Genomic DNA, 19723 nt, shown 5'->3' with positions numbered 1-19723 from the left:
AATTGCCAGGATGTTGCAATGAATAAGCAATTTTTTTTAAGAAGGAGAAAAAAAAAGTCAGGCCACAGGTACTAATGGCAGCCCACCAAGAACTCAGGGAAGCATTTTATACAGGATACAGACTGATTCTAACAGCTGTTCCTCAGACCTTACTATATTTAGGCATGAAAAAAATTTAAATCTGGGATGTGTACCTAAGTGGTATATGGTAAACTATTGTTAGGATTTCAAAGAATATTTTATAAAGATCCAGGAAAAGGGAATTCTTAAAGTGATTTTTTAAAATAATACTTGGTTTCTAAATGTCCTAATTAGCTTCTTAAAAGTTTCATTTTATTCACTTTTAAGATATTGTATAAATGTTTATTTGCTTGCTGTGATGGGGATATATGTTTACTTATTCATTTAAAAATCAAGTATTAACCTTCTGTTGTATGCATTATGCTAGATATTGGAAGGAAAGAATAAGAAAATATGCTAGATAAAGCAGACAAATCTAGTGTCCAAAAAGAGGGCAGCTTTGCGCTGTTAAAACTTTAAACAGCTGTACAGACTTTTGGGACACCCTGTATACACACAGTAGACTAATAAGTACAGAAGACAAATATAAATTGCTCAAAGATAGCCTGATAGAGAAACGATTTACAGCATGGGGTGGGGTAGTGGTGGAGGGGATTAGAGCATAACTAAATATTTTTGTACCTGGAGAAATGTCCATGTACCACGTTCCTATTTCTCTTCTCCAGTCCACTACTCCCAATCTACCAATCTCCAATCTACCATCCCCTTGGAGTGTATAAATCCTAGTCATGGAAAAACAAGAAACCCTGTCATCTTAACTGTATTTATGATATTATTTACTCAAGAGTTCTTATGTTGGTTTGTTTGTTTTTTTTAATAGTCTTACATTTAGTTCAAAATAAAAGCCTTCTTGGAGAGTCAAATGTAGTTTTAAGATGTGTTTTTGTAAGCAATATTTCTTTATATCACTAAACTCTTCTAAGTATTTGAGTATAAAAATAACCTCTAGAGACAGCCCCATTTCTAGATTCACAGAAGGGTGACAGGGTTTGTGTGTTTAATATGCAGTGTGTAGCATTCTTGTATAAATTCATTATGTATTCATCCCATTCTGCCCAATTATCAGCTCTGGGGGTTGATGAACAGAACAGGTGTACACCAAAGGAAAATTCATTTTCCTTTTGTAGCTTCCAATATGTTCCTTAGTACAGTAAAATATTGCAGGGTACCTTTAAATTAGCAAATAAATAGTGACAGACTATATTCACTTAGGCATTTCTAGAATACAGAGAGAGGGTGGAGTGTTAGTACAGAGAGAGTAAGGTAAGTAAACTATTTCTTATTTTCTTTTCCATATATCCAGCATATGTCCACTCTTCGTATTCTATTAGAAGGACAAATTGAGGAGATAAATTACATCTGCTCAAAATTTAATCTTCCCCATCTCTTTTAGTGGGAGGGCTTTAATAGCTCAGGGATAGCTGTTAGAAAATCTTTTGTGTGTCCTGTAAGGAGAAATGTAATGATGGCACAGATGAAAATTATTTTAGTCAGAAAAAAAAATATTTGGTTTTTTTTTTTTTTGCTTTTTGAAGGGGGGAAGGCAGGGCAATTGAGGTTAAGTGACTTGCCCAAGGTCACACAGCTAGTAAATGTTAAGTGTCTGAGGCCAGATTTTATCCAGGTCCTGCTGACTCCAGGGCTGATGCTCTATTCACTGTGCCACCTAGCCACCCCCAATAAATGATATTTTAGAGGGAAAAGTAAGGGAATTTAAAAAATATTAATGAGAATGGAAGAAGTCTATACTTTTTTCCCCTTCCCCTTTATTTGTAAATTGAGTTCGCAAAAATTTAGGGCAAAGTATAAAAAAATTATATACACTATCCAGTTTGGTAATTTGCTACTATAGAAACAGGTATTTCTGTCATGGCATACATATTTATTTAAGCTTTTATAGGCAGCATATTTGTTCTGAATTTTCCAAATTCAGAGTAAATATGGTATAATGAAAAGGATATTAAAAGAATTTAGGGAGACTAGATTCCGTTTCTGTAACCATTAACTGAGACACTTTAAGCAACTCACTTAGATTTTGTCATGATTTTCTTAACATTTGGTATTTCAACTAACTGAGTTGTTGAGTCCCTTTCATCTCTAAAATCATATAAGCTGTGGTTCATAAATTAATGGGAAGAAAGGATACAAAAAAACCCCCAATGTTTTCCACATTGATTTTCAGCAAAATAAGCCCTAAGGATCCAGATTGACTCAGCTATAAAAAATAAGTATTCTCTCTACTCCTAGATTTTAAATAAATATCATTTGTGACCAATTTTATAATAAGAGATAAAATAGATTTATGTGCCTCTATACAGTGTTGAATAATGAACAAGCTATATGGTTGCTTAAAAATTTTTTTTAATTTCTGTATTGAAAGTAGAAGTCATAAAGTGTATAATGAAGTGTCTAAGGTCTCTCAGTCAACACTTTTGAACTAATGATTTAACTTTTTATTTAATTCTTGGCACAAAAAATGCTTTGTTTCTTGTGATGGTGGTTTGTTTTTTTTTAAAGATTAGCAGCAGTTTGGAAACAAAGAATAAACACCAGCACAAGTTGTTCCCAACAAAAATACAGCAGTTTTGATGTCCTAATAGCCCAGAATGTGGATAGTGGTTAAACAATCCATGAGAGTCAGCCCAGGAAAAAAACTTGCTAATTTGCTGAACACTTATGGTTGGATGACAGGTCTTCGATAGAATAGATGTAACTGTGATATATGCCTTTAATTTTATGTATAAAATATACAACATTATTGCGGTTACATTCTTATACAGGTATTCACTTTTACTTGTGCTCTAGAAATGTTCATTTCTTTCTTCAAGCTTTAATTCTTTGTTACCTACTCAAAATGGTACCACTGAAGCCTGAATGAATTAATTCATGTACATGCAGAAAGTGAGCAAATTACTTCCATCTTCCCAGCAGTATCATACTCAATATGGTTATTGCTGCTACAGGTAATCCTTTCCTGTGTGACCTTTGTAATAATGATTGCAATAAGTGCTTTTAAAAAAGTATTCGTTGCATGGTATATGAAGTGTGTGTATATGATCTGAGTGAAAAGAGCATTAGTTTGGGAGTTAAGAAACATAGGTACTTGTAATGCCCGGGCTACTTAACTAGAGTTATGACCTTGAAAAGGGAACTTCAGACCTCCTATCTTCAGTTCCTTCATCTATAAAATTAGAGTGGTAGATTAGATCCACAGTTGAATTAAAGTTACTTTCACTCCTAAATTCTAGGATTCCATTACAGATAATTTTCATGCGGGACCTAAAATGTTGATTGGTTTGTTGTAGTCTCTGTGAACCTGAACTGCTATGCTATACTCTTCTAAGATAGAGACACTATTAGACACTCTTGAGTTTCAAACATAGTTCAAATCTCTTCCCTTATATACTCCTAGGGAGCATAAATTGTCTGCCTTACTCAGAGGAATGTTCTAGGAACTAACCAATCATTGTAACAACTTTGAAAATAAAAAAGTAAAATTGTTGTTGTTTTTATCCAGTCATGTCCGACTCTTTGTGACCCTAGATGTAAAATAAAATAACATATAACATAAATAACCAGCCACTAAATAAATATACTGGGCAACTAAGTGACTCAATGGGATAGAGTGCCAGGCCTGGACTCAGTAAGATTCATCTTCCTAAATTTGAATCTGAGCTCAGATACCTACTAACAGTGTGACCCTGGATGAGTCACCTGACCCAATTTGCCTCAGTTTCCTCTTCTGTAAAAAGGAGCTGGAGAAGGAAATGGCAAACCATTTCAGTGTCTTTGCCAAGAAAACCCCCAATGGGGAAGAGTAGGAAATGACTGAACAAAACAGATAAACCTAAAATATTTTAAGGTTTGTTATTTACACATTTAACAGATGATTCTGTTAAAAGGACTGTTTTTTCTTTAACTTTGTACCTCTAATTGAGAGGGACTTTTTTTTACTTTGTACTCCCAATTGAGCGTGGAAAAAATATTAGAAAATGACTTCCTTTTTTTTCTTTATCTTTCATTCATCTTTTTTTTTTCTAACTTTTGTTCTGACATCCTGATTTTCTTTCTGACTTTTCTCTGATACTCTGTCCTTTCTCCCACACAAATACATACATATATACACACTTCACCTCTGAGGGGTTTTTTTTTTCGTACATATGTCACTCTGGCAGTTTGACTGTTGTTGGGATGCTTCTCCCTTCCTTCCTTCCTTCCATCTCTCTGGGAGCATTCTACCACCATTTCCCTCCCAGTCAGTGTCACACAGAGCTGTAGCACCAGCCCCCTCTCTGAAGTCGGCCAGCCTCTGCCTGGTAGTCAGGTTAGGAACCTCCACCTCATTGTGCAGCTTATTCTCGTTTTCTCCCTTCTAGCTCTGGACATGGCTAGAAGAGTTACAGAAAGAGCTGCTGGATGACGTTTACGCGGAGTCGGTAGAGGCCGTTCAGGACTTGATCAAACGCTTTGGTCAGCAACAACAGACTACCCTGCAGGTCACCGTCAATGTGATCAAGGAGGGGGAAGATCTCATCCAGCAGCTGAGGTGAGTTCCTTGTTTGCCCTTTTCATTTCATAAGCGATAGATCATGAAATCCTGGCAGCATATTTTCCTTTTTTAATAGTCGCTGGCTATTATCCTCAACCCACCTGGAGAAATAGCAAGGACCATCAACAGTGTTGTCTTTGGAGACAGAGGACAATGAAGAATCTCATGTTTCCCCCCTCTCTTCTTGATCTCTTCTAAACATCTTCTTTCTTTTTCCTATTTTCCTTTCCCTCTCACATATGTATATTTGGTCATATCATCTCTCTCACAACACTGTTTTTATATAGGACCCAGAATGTTTTTCAATTTTTTTCTAATACCTTTACCTCTAATATCTTTTTTCTAATACCTACCCCTTTTTAAAGTAAAACTTGGAACTATATTTTATGTATATTTTCACGTAAATCTACTTAGAACTTTTCTGTCAAGGAATAATAGATAGTGTAAATTTCCTCGATCAGGTGTGAGAAATATTCATCTTTTCAGCATAGCCTCTTATAACTCAGACTGAGGCAATAGTCAAGTCTTAAGTTACCCATATGTCAAGTGTCATGCTGATTAAAAAATCACAGTGTGGTTTTTTTCCCCCTGTTTTTTCCCTTTTGCTGTAGCAAATTCCCTCTCTTAGACCAAGCACAATGCTATCTTCATTTAAAAAAGAAAATCATTCTCTGGATTTCATTCATTGGATTCACTTCTTTACAAGGTTATTGCTAAGTTTATAAGAGATTTGTATTTTCTCCCCAGAGTGTTTAAGTAAAAAGTGTTTCTGTGCACATGGTAGGTGTTTAAGACTTAATTCATTTCTTTATTAATTTAATTTAATCTCCCCCAAGCAATTTAAGCCTTAGATTAAAGAAAGCACATTTGAGTATATATCTTTATTCCTCTTAAGAGAAAAGGAGGGTAAGAAATTAAATTTATGTTTGAATAATAAAATTGAACTACTAGAATCACTACAAGAACCAAAACTAGAAAATTAAAACTTGATATTGTGACAGGATTGCTCAGGAACAGAAGCTTCACTTTGTTGTTGAAGAGAGCAAGCTTATTTATTACATGTGCTAAGACAAGAAGTCCAACTTCCTGCTAGCTTTCTTCTCACTGTGGTTTTTAGTTGCCGGATCTGGTCCTGTGCTCCTAACAATGTAGGACTTTCTCACTCAATTCCTGTTTGTCTTTTTAAAAATCCTCATTTCCCTCATCTGCTCTTTACCAAGGGATTCTGCCATCTCCAGTAACAAGACCCCTCACAACAGCTCCATCAATCATATTGAGACAGTCTTGCAGCAGCTGGATGAGGCCCAGTCTCAGATGGAAGAACTTTTTCAGGAGCGAAAGATCAAACTTGAACTCTTCCTGCAATTGCGTATTTTTGAAAGGGATGCCATAGATGTGAGTAGTTTGGTTTTGTGTTGTTTCGGTTTTGTTTCCTTTCACCTCAGGAGTTCTTTGCTTATCAGGAAAAATGCATATTCTCAGGAAGATGCCAAAATGTGAGTGAATAACTAATCTTTTTTCAGTCATGCATTGTTTGAATGAATCCCTGTTACTCATCTCTCCTCAAGCCTTCAGAGGTGAGATCGTGCAGATAAGATCACACACATGGTTAGCCTGTGTTCCTAAGGTCATCCCTGAGAGGTTAAGGGACACTCCCAGAAGTTCTTGACCATACTGCTTTTTGAAAGATATGGGTAAGGAAAAAAAATGCAAATAGATGGGAATTTCTAATAGAATTACCTCCACAGGAAGGTCAGTTGGTTAAAGAGGAATAGAAAAGAAATAAAAGGGACTTTTTTTCCTTAAAAAAAAAAATTTAGAATAAAATACCCTTATCAACATGATGGCTTTAAACATGCCTGGACTATAATACAGCACTCCTTTCTCTGAGTGACCAGTAGAATTAAATGAGCAGAAGTAGAGAAGGGAAGTTGAGGCAATAATACTTTTTCTGAAAATAATCTGAAGTAAAAATCTGGAATGGTGAAAATAGCATATTAGGTAATAGGGAAGTCCATTTTTTTTTAATCTATAGAGATCTCACTTTATATGCAGTTGCTACCTAGAAATGGACCACTGTACCTTATATTAGAATAGAGAAAAAGGAATACAGGATCTCTTTTATCAAAATAAGAGGGTAGTTGTGGATTCTGTGTCAGGAGAAATGTCTTCTTTCTTTTTGAACTGGAGAAGTGCAAGCAGGAGTAAGTATATTTTGGTGAGACTAAATTGAAGCTGACTGTGAATAATGATGAAAGGGATGGAAACTCACTTAAGACTAAATTGAAGCAATGTTTCCAAGGAAAATAAACCCCAAACAACTAATAGGCAGTGATTGAATGCCTCATCTTGCTGCCAACTCTAGCCCTTCTGTGAAGCGTTTTCAAGAAAACGAGGCTTTGTAGTGGTATCTAAAATTTATAGAATGTTCTCAACAACAATAATGTACTGACTTAACAACAATAATGGTGATATCTCTTACTTAGGTAGTACTTGGACAGTTACAAAATATTTTTCATGTATTATTTCATTTGGTCCTCACAAAAACCCCGTGAGTTGTCAGTCAAAAAGCATTTATAGGGGCAGCTAGGTGGCGCAGTGAGTAAAGCGCCAGCCCCGGAGGAGGATCCGAGTTAGGTTTTGGCCTCAGACACTTTAACACCCACACAAAAAAACTAGCTCTGTAACCTTGGGCAAGTTACTTAACCCCAATTGCCTTCCAAAAGGCAAAAATTTAAAAAAAGCATTTATGAATATGTGCCAAGCACCATACAAAGAAAGGCAAAAACCATCCCTGTCCTCAAGGAACTCCTTTTCTAAAGAACTTCAGGTGTCATCCGCTTTTCACTAATGAGGAAACTGAGGCTCAGAAAGTTTAAGGGATTTGTCTATGGTCATACTGCTAGTGGAAGAGGTGATATTTGAACCCAGGTGTTTCTTGATTTGAAGTCTGTATATCCCAATGCCTGTCTCCTCTAGTAAAATTTCTTACTTGACATTTAAACCTGACACCCTCATTTACATACTATATCATCAGTGGGGATTGGCATGGTTTTGTTTTGGGTTGTTTTTTCTTTTTGTGGTCTCATTAATTCATTGCTAGTGGGTTTCCATCTTGGCTTAGGAGGATGGATTTTTATCTCCAGGCTTTGTGACTTTTTCCTCATCAGCAGCCACGACCAAAGCTCCTAACTGTGAAGGCTGTTCTTGTTAGTCGATGTGGACACCTGCCTGTTCAGAACTGGAGTCGAATCTCTCATGTGCATTTTCATGATGCATTTAAAAATCTCTTTCAAGCCACTAGGAGAAACCTTTCTTTAAAAGTCAATCTTTGCTCTAAGTTTTTAAAAAGCAAATTAAAAAATCCTAATGCAGCTTGTAAAACACACGAAAGCTCTGTGAAAAATCTAATGTTGACTGAAACTCAGCTACAGATAAATGAATGATCTTTGGTAACACTGCGAAAGCCAGATCATTGAGAGGGTCCCATGTCAGAATGGTCATGGGGGTTCTGTAGAGAAGCACTGGGTAAACAGACAAAAAAAAACCAAATAATTTCTGTTTTCTTTTGTAATATTTACTTCAAAGAGATGTTTTGTTTTTTAATCTGTTGTTTTTGGTTGGACGTGTTACCTGAGGGGTAAAACAGAGACACCATTAGAAATTTCTAAATACAGTTATTTTGATATTTGAAAAATCATCTCTTGTTTGGGTTGTTGCAACTCAAAATCAGAAAATATTTCTTTTTTTTTTTTAATTGGGAAAGGGTCAGTTTCTGGCAGAAAACTGTTTTTGGAAGATGAATTAGAAATTCTGCTGCTTTATCAGTGTGGTCCAGTGGAGAGAATATTGAACTTGTAAATAGAGGGCTTGAGTTCAAGTCCTGTCTCCTGAACTTGCTTCCTTGGGCAAATCATTCGACTCTCTTGGCCTCAGTGTTCTTAATCTGTAAATAAAGGGGACTGTACTGTTAGATTGTAATCTTTACAAACTCCAGGTTTGTGATGATTTTATTAATAAATAGGTATACCTCCATTCCTTTGGCATAAAATTACAGATATCTTAAAGTCAGTACACCAAGTCAGTGTTAAAACTACTGTAATTTTATAAAACTAAATTCCTGAAAATTTGAGTGATATTAAATCATAGGCTGAGACAGAAATCAAGCAATAAGATTTTAGGCTTGAATCATCTAAGACCTCTTGTTCTGGTTTTGTTTTTTGTTTCCTTTTAATTTAGGTAACAGAATAGAGTGCTGGAATTGGAAAACCCAAGTTTGAATCCTGCTTCAGATGTACTTGTACTTATTATGTAACCATAGACAAGTCATTTTACTCTTTGAGCCTCAGTTTCCTCATCGGTCAAATGCTGTCCTCTTAGATGCCTTCCTGATCCAAATCTGGGATCCTGTGATTTTAGAGCTAGAAAGACTTCATCGTTGTCATTGTTGTTCAGGTGTTTTGGTTGTGTCCAACTCTCTGTGATCCCATTTGGGGTTTTCTTGGCAAAGATATCTGCATGGTTTGCCTTTTCCTTCTCCAGCTCCATTTTACAGATGAGGAACTTGAGGCAAACAGGGTTAAGTGACTTGCACATGGTCACACAGTTAGTAAGTATCTGAGGTCAGATTTGATCTCTATCCATTGTGCCACCTAACTGCCCCCAGGAAGGACTTCATATGTCATTTTTTTTTTTAAGCAATCGGGGTTAAGAAACTTGCTCAAGGTTACACGGCCAGGTGTTTCTGGGTGGGTACTAAGTGTCTGAGCCCAGGATTCGATCTCCAGGTCATCCTGACACTGGAGCCAGTGCTCTTACTCGCTGTGCTACCTGGCTGCCCCTTCATATGTCATTTAATACAGAACTCTCATTTAAAAAGAAAGAAAATGAAGTCCATAGGTTAAATGACTTGTTCAACATATTTATACATAGAAGAAGCACAGCCAGCATTTGAACCCTCTTACCACCAGCCAGCGTTCTTGCCATGGCACCATGCTTCTGTACCTCTTCTTAAAGAAACCTACAGCAGAAAGACTTGAGAAAGCTAGTATGAAGTTCAGGGTTTTTTGACTTCTCTTAGATTTCCTCTTAGATCTGATGAAATTCAACTCAGTAGATCCTAGCTTCATGAGGGATGGGATTGCTTTTTTTGGTTTTTCATTTGTGTCTTCGTATCTCCAGTGACCAGCAAAGTGATGGCAGTTGATAAATGTTTATTGAATTGAATTTCTTTGAATATGCATGCCTCTTGGAAGCATAGTATTCTGTGCTTGTTAGAAATTGGATCATAGCATCTATATTTTTTTATTCCATGTATGTATGTATACACACACGCATAGATAAATACATATGTACACATATATTCCATTTGGGATGGTGACTACCTTTTTAAAACCGTCAGATTAAGATTTTTATAGCTTTTTCTTACTCTAGTTTTCTCAGCTTTGCTAAATATTATTATGTTCCTCATGGCCTTATTATGTCACTTTTTTTTTTTGAAGGGGGAAAGGGGGTAATTGATTTGCCCAAAATCACACAACTGTTTAGGTATCAAGTGTCTGAGGCCAAATTTGAACTCAGGTCCTCCTGACTCACGAGCTGGTACTCTAATCACTGCGCCACCTAACTGCTTCTATGTCTTTTTTTTTAAAAAGAAAGGTTTAATCTAAACCAACATAATCATTGTGATAGCATGGAAACAATACAAAGATCAATGGCTTTTCTTGGGCCATCTTTCCTTGGCCTTAGTTTCTTTTTCTATAAAAATGAGGGAGGTTAGACTACATGGCCTCAGAGCTCCCTTCTAGCTCAAGAACTATCACAGTTTTGCTTGTGAAAAATTGTTAAAGAAAGCGGAATCATATGGAAATTCAGGGAAAAGGAACTTAGAACTCATCACTAATTGTGTGAGTGGGTAAGGTGTTCTGAAACTTCATCTTGGTTTGCTAGTATGCTTTGGAGAAAGCTAGGGTGACTGCAAATGCAAATTCTGATTGCTGGTATTCAGACAACTTCTCAGTCACGTTTATGAATAATCACAGTAAAGGATAATGATGGTGGTAGGTTGAAATAGTCATTTTTCCTTAAAATTCTTAAATTTTAAAAAATACATCTTATTTAAACTTTATTTTATGAAAAATCAGTATCCAAAAATCTTCCCCTTTTTTGAGTTTTGTTGTCTCAGTGGGTTTCTTTGTTTGCTTCTACTTAGTAACTAAGAGTTCATGATAAACACTGTGGCATCATTTTCCATGTTTATCCATTATCATGGCTGCCTCCAGGGTATTTCTATGCCCAGTGGACATTTTCAGTTCATCTCTCTTTCAGTGTGTTCAGCTTTGCCAGTTTAATACCTACTCCTTGAGGGCTATCTAAGAATGAGACTATCTCCTTGTAAATTTTTTGGTAAATTTAGTAGGTCTGCCAACACTACTGACCCAGCTCTCACCCTGTGACAAAAAAGTTTTTTAAAAAACCAGTCAACAATATAGAAAGGTATTGTGGTAATAACTATTTTTTACATTCTTCTAGTTAGCCTTTGCTTTATGTCTGGTTTGTAGTTATCTAAATATACTGCTTTTATGTATTTTACAAACACACACACACACACACACACACACAAATACCAGTACTGTACAAAAGAAATCTTAATAAAGAATGAGAGAGAGATGATTGGTAAAATAGGAGTGGTATTCTTGGCAGCCAAGAGGCAGTCTGGAGTCAGGAAAGTTTGAGTTCAAATTGAATCTCAGGTACTCATTAGCTTTCTGAGTCTGTTAAAACACAACTTTCTATTTGCCTCAGTTTCCTCAGCTGTACAATGGAGGTAATAATAGCTCCCTCCTTGCAGGGTTGTTGAGATGATCAAAAGAGATACTGTCTACAAAGTACTTATCACAGTTCTGTCAAATAGTAGGTGCTTAATAAATGCTTCCTCCTCCACTCTGTAAACCCCCTAAAGTTTCAAAACAAAACATACCATTCCCACACTTTTTCAGGTTCACTTTATCAATCCCTGTGTGGGACAAGCGTTAGAATTTACGAATGCTGTTATACTGTTCTGATTTATATTAGCAAGAACATGCAGTAAAGGATGGGAAATTGAAGAGTCTTTCTCCAACAATGGTTTTTTTCATTGTCTTTTGAGTTCTGTCATTTCCAAAGATCTGCTTTGGGCATGTTTATGTTTGTCCTGTTGTTCAGATGGATTTTTTCCCCTCTGTCAGATCATCTCAGACCTTGAATCTTGGAATGATGAGCTTTCCCAGCAGATGAACGACTTTGATACTGAAGATCTCACAATAGCAGAACAGCGGCTCCAGCACCACGCGGACAAAGCACTCACCATGAATAATTTGACCTTTGATGTAATCCACCAAGGACAAGATCTCCTGCAGTATGTCAACGAAGTACAAGCCTCTGGTGAGATAGAGTCAGGTGTTTTGTTGTTATTGTTCTCATTTTATGTCATATTGAAGTTTCTTCATGTCTCTGCATGGATTCATTGAGTCTATTTTAATGGGACAGCTAAAAGTTACTTGTAATCTCTTGTACGGGGATGAAGAACCTGTGGCCTCAAGGCTTCATGTGGCCTTCTAGGTCCTTGGCTTTATTACTGAGTCTAAGTATTACTGAACAGATCCTTTTAGGAGATTTGTTCTGAGAAATTTGGATTCAGTCAAAGGGCCACCCTTGAGGACATAGAGGATCACAGGGTCTCCACTCCTGCTCTAGTATAACTCAAATACATACATTCTGCTTGAATTTTTAAAGTGAAACATTTCCTAGTTTTCATATTAATCAAATTTATAATTATAGATGCTGAACTAGCCCTTAAAATTCTAAGGAACCCTTCAGAACTCTTAACAAGTACATCATGAAGTACATAAGAAGTAATGTCATGAAATGAGAACACTAAAAGATTATTTGTTCAGCCTCAGAAATGTGACCTCATCCTTAGGATTATTTTTATATTTCAGATTCTTAATTTATTTAGTTTTCATTTAATTTTTGTTTCACCAGTAGATGTCACTATAGGCAATAGGAATCTCCAACTAATATTTTACAATATGTAGAACTGTTTTCACCAACTTAAAGTATGAAACCTACTGCATTGTTTTATATATTCCAGTCCAAGTCGTTGCTAATTAAGATGCAAGCTGAACGTGCAAAAACGACAAAGTTCCATTGACTTGGAAAGGATATAGTCTCTCTACTTACTAATCTGCAGATGACCCAGAAAGTGAAGTTGTAAGAACTGACCTCAACTTAGCCATGAAATCACCTTTTGGTTATGATGACAGAGGATTCCTAAGTTCTTGAAAACTGTGATTGGTTTTAAAATATATTCACAGATGCATAGTCAAGCACAGATTCAGATACCTGTATGTACAGATATGTACACACTGCCCCAGTCACTAAAATCTTGGTCCAATTCTTACCACTCAGGGGCCTCGCTTTGCAGAGGAGACAATTAGGGTCCACAGTGATTCTCAAAGCAGATCATCTGTTTAGAAATGTATTGGGAAGTTTAAGAAAATGGGTTGAATTTCCGCATCTCTGGTGCTTGTTTTCAGGTGTTGAGTTGCTCTGTGATAGAGATGTGGACATGGCCACACGGGTCCAGGACTTATTGGAGTTTCTTCATGAAAAACAGCAGGAGTTGGACTTAGCAGCAGAGCAGCACAGGAAGCACTTGGAACAGTGTGTGCAGCTGCGCCATCTGCAGGCAGAAGTTAAACAGGTACCTAAGGACGTAAAGCAGGGTACCCTCACCCTAAGGAAGCCAGACTCAGAGTAGTAAGTGGTGTTAGAGGGATACCTTGCGTTTCCACTGGGTAGCTAAAAAAGCACTTTTAGAGACATTTCCTTTTTCATTCAAACCCATATTTATGAACTCTCAACTAATAACCTACTTTTGCATAGTCTAGCCCTATCCCCACCACTGTCCCATGTCTCTTGCCTTTTCCCCTTAATCTTATGCAAGTATAGAGATGTCAAGACTTGTACTTTCTCAGGCGTTCTAGAAGATTAGTGCATCTCTGATTCATAGAACATCTATGAGAACAAAGGACAAGGAACAACCATCTTCCCACTCTTCGGGGCCCCAGTCCCATCAAAAAGTCTCAACATGCTGCTTCTACTTCCTCCTTAACCTTTCACTTTTTGGCCCTAATAAAATAATGCCCACTGTTTAATTTTTGAGATAATATATTATATATTTGGCTGCTCCTTCTTAACTGGGAAATGCTTTACAATTTGGCAAGCCACTACACGTGGCAGCATCTGAGAGGATCGTGACATTGGGTACCTCCTCCTGGGTCTGTTTTGTTATTTGTATTTTGTACCTAAAAAACCTGAGCATGTTCCTTCCTGGTGATATCACTGTGATTTCTTGCCAAATATGCTGTCACCAACCTGGACAGAATTAATGTGCTATGTGAGGCTGTGCTTTTCCTCTTGTCATCTGTTGCCTGTAATCATCAGAGCTGGAGCAGTCTAGGAAAATAAAATTTAAACATTTTAAAAGGCTCATTTTTTACAGAATGGGAAGCCATGTGTACTTGACACAGTGTCTTGTAGGTTTTGTTTAATGATCAGTGGAATACCCAGGTATACAAAAATATCCTAGCATGCTAGTGGGAAGGATAGGCTCTCATTTGAGATGTGTTCATAGATATTACAGAATGTCAAAGTGAGAAGACATCTTAGAGGTCCTCTAATCCATTCCCCTCATCTCTTCATTTTACAGATGAGGAAACTGAGTCCGGAAAGCTGAAGTGAGATAGTAACTGTTAGAAACAGGCCTTGAGGCCAGGCCTCTTAGTACTTTTTCCATTACACCCTGATAAATGTTTAAAAACCAGCTGGCTAAAGAAGCATGACCCACTTTTAAATTTAATTTACATTAATAAAATTTTTCAATAATTTCATAAGTCAAGACAATCAACAAAACAATAATTCAAACCCTGATTTGTAGATTTGCCAGTTCCCTGGGTATAAAAACTTTACAATTGGTTCTTTTGAGCAGGTATAAGCTGGTTCCAGCATACTCTTCATTATATCACATTTTTCCCCCAGGTTGGAGCCTTGAGTTATATACTTAATAAATCTAGATCCTCTATGTGGTATGTAGGCTACCGAACTGGATTACACTAATCCTAATTGAGTTGTCCTGGCTTGTTTTTTTTTTTTTTAAGAGCAACTAATATAAGTTTTTTTTTCTTTTTTTTCTTAACAGAAACTTCAAATCACTTTTTTTTTAACTTCACATTTCTGATCCAGCTTCTTTTAAAAAAAAACTTCTTTTACAGATATCTTATTTTTGTTTATTTGTTTTTGCTTTTTAGAGGGGGGAAGGCTGGGCAATTGGGGTTAAGTGACTTGCCCAAGGTTGCATGGCTAGTAAGTGTTAAGTGTCTGAGGCTGGATTTGAACTTGGGTCCTCCCGACTCCAAGGCCCGTGCTCCATTCACTGCGCCACCTAGCCTCCCCAATATCTTTTATTTTTTACATTGCCTGAATTTCCCCATCCCAAAGGGCCATCCAAAATAGCAAGGCATTTTTTTTTAAATAAAAAGGATAAAACAAATCTAAACTCTTCAATTTATGAAGAAAGCAAACAAAAGTGACCATGTATGCTGTATTTCCCACTCATAGACATTCACTTAAAAAAAAAACCCTCTACAAAGAAGTAAGGGAGAGGTTTCTTCTCATAGTTCTTTTTTTCTTATATTTTTGCAGCATTTCATCTTCTTTTCTTTCTCTTCTCCTTTTCATTTATATGACTGAATCATTTTGTATGTCATTTTCTTGGCTCTGTTTACTTCACTTTGTATCAGTTCATGTCAGTCTTTCCATGCTTCGTTATAGTCATCGCATTTGTCATGACTTCCTGGCACTATCACCTTTCCAAATATTTGTGTGCCACAATTTTTGAAGCCATGGATTAACTTCTTATTTTGAGATATGCAAGAGAAAGAGACTTCAGAATCCTGACAATTAATAAGTTGGATCAGCTCCAAGTAATGATAGTAAAAGTTGAGTTGTCTCCTGCTTCTTATACTACTTTACGTGACATTTTGTTGTTTATTTTTTTTTAAATGCTCAAATTTAATAATAAATTATTCGAAGTCATTTACATTTTGAATGCTGTATTTATCACAGATTCATTAAGCTTGAAGAGATATAGAAAATGCACCTTCATTACCAGATAAAGTTTTTAATTTTAGGTTCAAAAATCAATTTCAAATTAATTTCACCATTGGACTCCGTAAGTAACCACTTCTACTTGCTGCTACTAACACCCCTCACAGAATGGTAGATAAGAGTGGTAGTGCTTCTAAGGAGACCTCAATGAAGCCTGCAGTGACAGTGCTTTTATAATAATACGTATACCCATAATGTTGTGTCAAAAATCAACATTAAGGGGGTGGCTAGGTGGCATGGAGTCAGGAGGACCTGAGTTCAAATATGGCCTCGGACACTTCACACACTTACTAGCTGTGTTACTTTGGGCAAGTCACTTAACCCCAATTGTCCTCCAAAAAGCAAGGGGCAGCTAGGTGGCACAGTGAAGAGAGTACCAGCCCGGGAGCCAGGAGGACCTGATTTCAAATCCGGCCTCAGACTCGTAATACAAAAACTAGCTTGTGACCTTGGGCAAGTCACTTAACCCCAATTGCCCTCCAAAAAGCAAAAAAAAAAATCAGCATTAAGACACAAAAACCAAGCATCCTTTGGAACTCTTTCAGGTAATGGTGATCCATAGACCACATGTTAAGAATCAGCCTTCTAAATAATCAGATTTGCTATTTCAGGTGCTGGGTTGGATCCGCAATGGAGAATCCATGTTAAATGCTGGACTCATCACAGCCAGCTCGTTGCAAGAGGCTGAACAGCTCCAGCGAGAACACGAGCAATTCCAGCACGCCATCGAGGTGAGAATTCTTGGATGTCCTTTATTAAATTAGCTGACATCCTCCTGCTCTGGCATAGCTTATCTAGTTAGTTTTGTTCTACAAGATGAAATAAGTAATGTCAGTTGAAAGAAAAAATTAACAGAAAGAAGCCGTAATGATTTTTTTTTAATTTCTGAAGATCTATACCTACTCCAGCAGCCATAAAATAGGAACAAAGTAATGATCGTGAGCTTTCAGTTATTTACTTTATGGTGTCATGAGAGCCACGTGAATGAAATTAGAGGCCCTTGTCTTCCTGTGACCCACATTAGTTGGCATCTTTTACGAATCTTGTGGCCTGTCACTTTTTATCAGTTAAACTTAATAGCATAAAGTCATATTGACATTTAGATTTGCAATCATTTGAATTTATACACATTACTTAAACCTACTAGTTTAAAAAAAATATACGTAACCTCATTTCAGTGAAAATTTCTTTTCCAAATACCAATCACCCCACTTCACTTAAGTAATAACCAGTGCAACAAAACTGCAATAATTTCTATTCGTTTCACATAAAATTAACTTTTACACTAGCCAGCCGACAGAGCAGTTTTTAAAAATTTTGGTTGGAGCCTGTAATTTCACTGCCTATTGGGGAACTTATGGGGTGGAAACTCCCTCCGCAAATGTGGACCAACAGCTCATCTGTAACTTGGTCTTTGAGAGTTATCTAGCTGGAGGATTCTGGCCACCTGTTCCAAAGCTTTTCCCATTTCTGTTGCGGATTTAGAGGGGAAAAAATTCTTTCTCTTCCTGAAATGGAATCATTTTGTTATCCTTTCTTTTGCTGATGTGAGCTTCATGCTGATGCTCTCTGGTCCATCCATTGGTATATCAAGTATACTTGATATTCACCAAGGAGACCACAGAATACATTTTTCCTACGCGGGAAAGAAATGCTGGCAGTAGTCCTGGGGAAATTGTATGTATGAATTAGTTGATCTGTGTGAATTCGTTGAATCTAGTACAAATTCAAATGAAATTTCCAAGAGAGTTTTTTTCAGATGTTTTGTGTTTTTTTTTCTCTGTTTAAGCCCCCAATACTCTTCCTGACTCCCTGATTTTTCTGAGATTACCAACTTTCATTATGAGTTCCCTCAATTTATCTTGTCCACACCTCAGCCTTTACGTTTATTATCTATCAGTCCAACTTTTTTGTGTGATTTTGGTCAAGTCACTGGAGTACCTCTCACTGCTCTGGGCAACAACAGAAGTTACAGAGGTGGTGCCATATTCTGTATTAGGAGAAGAAGTTCCTTCATAGAAGCTCCGTATGCCAACAAAATTACAGATCCCTTTCCTATGCTGCCCCTAGCCATTCACAATCTTCCATTGACATTTAAAAGGATAAACAGATAGGAATTCTGAGGCTTGGGTTTGTTTTGTTTTTAGTTTGGAATTTTAAGAGATAAATTTGGAGTGAAACCCCCCAAGGACCACAATTTATCCTGGACTTTAAATTAAAGTTTCATATTTGTCTGTTTTTTAATAACATACAGCATTTTCACTTAAATAATTGAAATTAAGATCCATACTTAAGTCACTTTTTCCTCACCTTACACATTATATGTTGATGGCCAACATGGAAATGGGATTAAAGAATACTCAAATTGGAATATGTATATTGCTATTTGAAATAACGCCTCTATCTCCTAAACTCCTTTCCTAGTTTTTTCTGAAGTCCCTAAAACACCAAAAAGCAAAAACACTTTCTACTGAACTTCTATCAATTTGTTTTAAAAAGTATGCTAATCACTACTGACCGTGTTGGGGCTTTGCATCCAGAGAAAGAATTAGCCTTTCATAATTGCATTCATTTAGAAGATGGACATCAACAAAATAGTCAGATCCTATGCCAACCCTCTTCCAATACATGAGCAATATCCCTTGTTGGGAAGTAGTTTCATTCTTTTTATTCCTTATTTTTCTTAACCAGAAAACACATCAGAGTGCCCTGCAGGTACAGCAGAAGGCCGAGGCTATGCTTCAAGCCAATCACTATGACATGGACATGATCAGGGACTGTGCCGAGAAAGTAGCCTCTCATTGGCAGCAGCTCATGCTCAAGATGGAGGACCGCCTCAAGCTGGTCAATGCCTCTGTTGCCTTCTATAAAACATCAGAACAGGTAGAAAAATTTTTTCTAGCTTGTGCATGCTTTTTTTTTTCCTTTTTTAGAGTCATTTAATTAAAGATCCTTTTACTTAGGCAATTTGCTCATTACGAGCTGGCTTTAAAAATGCTGGTGCTCTAAGCAATTTCTATTTAAAACACTGCCTACGTGGCTACTAAGGGATGCTGAGAATGGCTGAGAAGAGACCTCTCCTATCCTTGTTTCAAACCTGTAGCTAACATATAATAGTGACAAATGTGGACTTTGTAGAGTTTGGTTAAAGCCAGTCTTGAATTTGTCTTTTATTCCCTACTACATTTGATCAGCTTGTTCTCAAGGATGAGAAAAATGACTGTTACATTTTATGTGCTCCATCTCTTGTTTTTTTAACCCCGACAATGGTGCCAGCCTGGTGCTGTCGTCATAAAGAAGTCTCTGGTCACTCTTGCCAAAATGAAAAGTATTGCTGACACATGTGTCAGTATGATGAGACAGTCTGAGTGACAGCCTCAAGCCTTGTTCTCTGGGGCTTTGCAGGTGTGTAGTGTCTTAGAGAGCCTGGAACAGGAGTACAAGAGAGAAGAAGACTGGTGTGGGGGTGCCGACAAACTGGGTCCCAACTCTGAGACAGACCATGTAACCCCAATGATCAGCAAACACCTGGAGCAAAAGGAAGCGTTCCTGAAGGTATTTCTGTTTGATGTTTTTCTTGGCCCTGGATTCCTCACAATGCTTCCCTCGCCAGATGGTTGGGAGAGATGTGTTTTGTAAACCACAAAGCAATTGATAGATGAGAGCTCCTATTGTCTGTTCACAAGCGCAGTCATTTGTGGTTCAGTTTTAAAATCCTGTTCCATTCTTGGGTGCACATCAGCATCCATTGAGAGAATCATGATGGGCCTTTTATAAAGTTCTCCTAGTGGGCAGAAAGCAGTGGATGAATCTGTGACTTCCTCAAGGGAGATTACTCTTGAACCCTCACAGGGTTTTTGTCATTTGGTAAAGGCACTTATTGAG

At 37.1% G+C, this 19723-nt stretch overlaps 1 protein-coding gene across 7 annotated transcripts in view; it reads left to right on the top strand.

The window, feature by feature from the left end:
- The window catches only part of TRIO (trio Rho guanine nucleotide exchange factor), a 534181-nt gene that overhangs the window by 356622 nt on the left and 157836 nt on the right, over positions 1–19723 (top strand). For all 7 annotated transcript variants that reach the window (XM_069101424.1, XM_069101423.1, XM_069101425.1 and 4 more), the window contains 7 exons: positions 4458–4627; positions 5851–6025; positions 11857–12052; positions 13207–13373; positions 16450–16569; positions 18530–18721; positions 19244–19393. In XM_069101424.1, coding sequence (XP_068957525.1) covers positions 4458–4627; positions 5851–6025; positions 11857–12052; positions 13207–13373; positions 16450–16569; positions 18530–18721; positions 19244–19393 — 1170 coding nt within the window. The remainder of the gene's footprint in view (positions 1–4457; positions 4628–5850; positions 6026–11856; positions 12053–13206; positions 13374–16449; positions 16570–18529; positions 18722–19243; positions 19394–19723) is intronic.

The sequence above is a fragment of the Petaurus breviceps genome, unplaced genomic scaffold, assembly GCF_028583685.1.
Source record: "Petaurus breviceps papuanus isolate PSGF00001 unplaced genomic scaffold, PetGlider_PUasm1.0 47, whole genome shotgun sequence".
Taxonomy (NCBI): Eukaryota; Metazoa; Chordata; class Mammalia; order Diprotodontia; family Petauridae; genus Petaurus; species Petaurus breviceps.
Note: the sequence above shows the minus strand (reverse complement) of the source record. Positions and strands in the feature narration are given on the sequence as shown.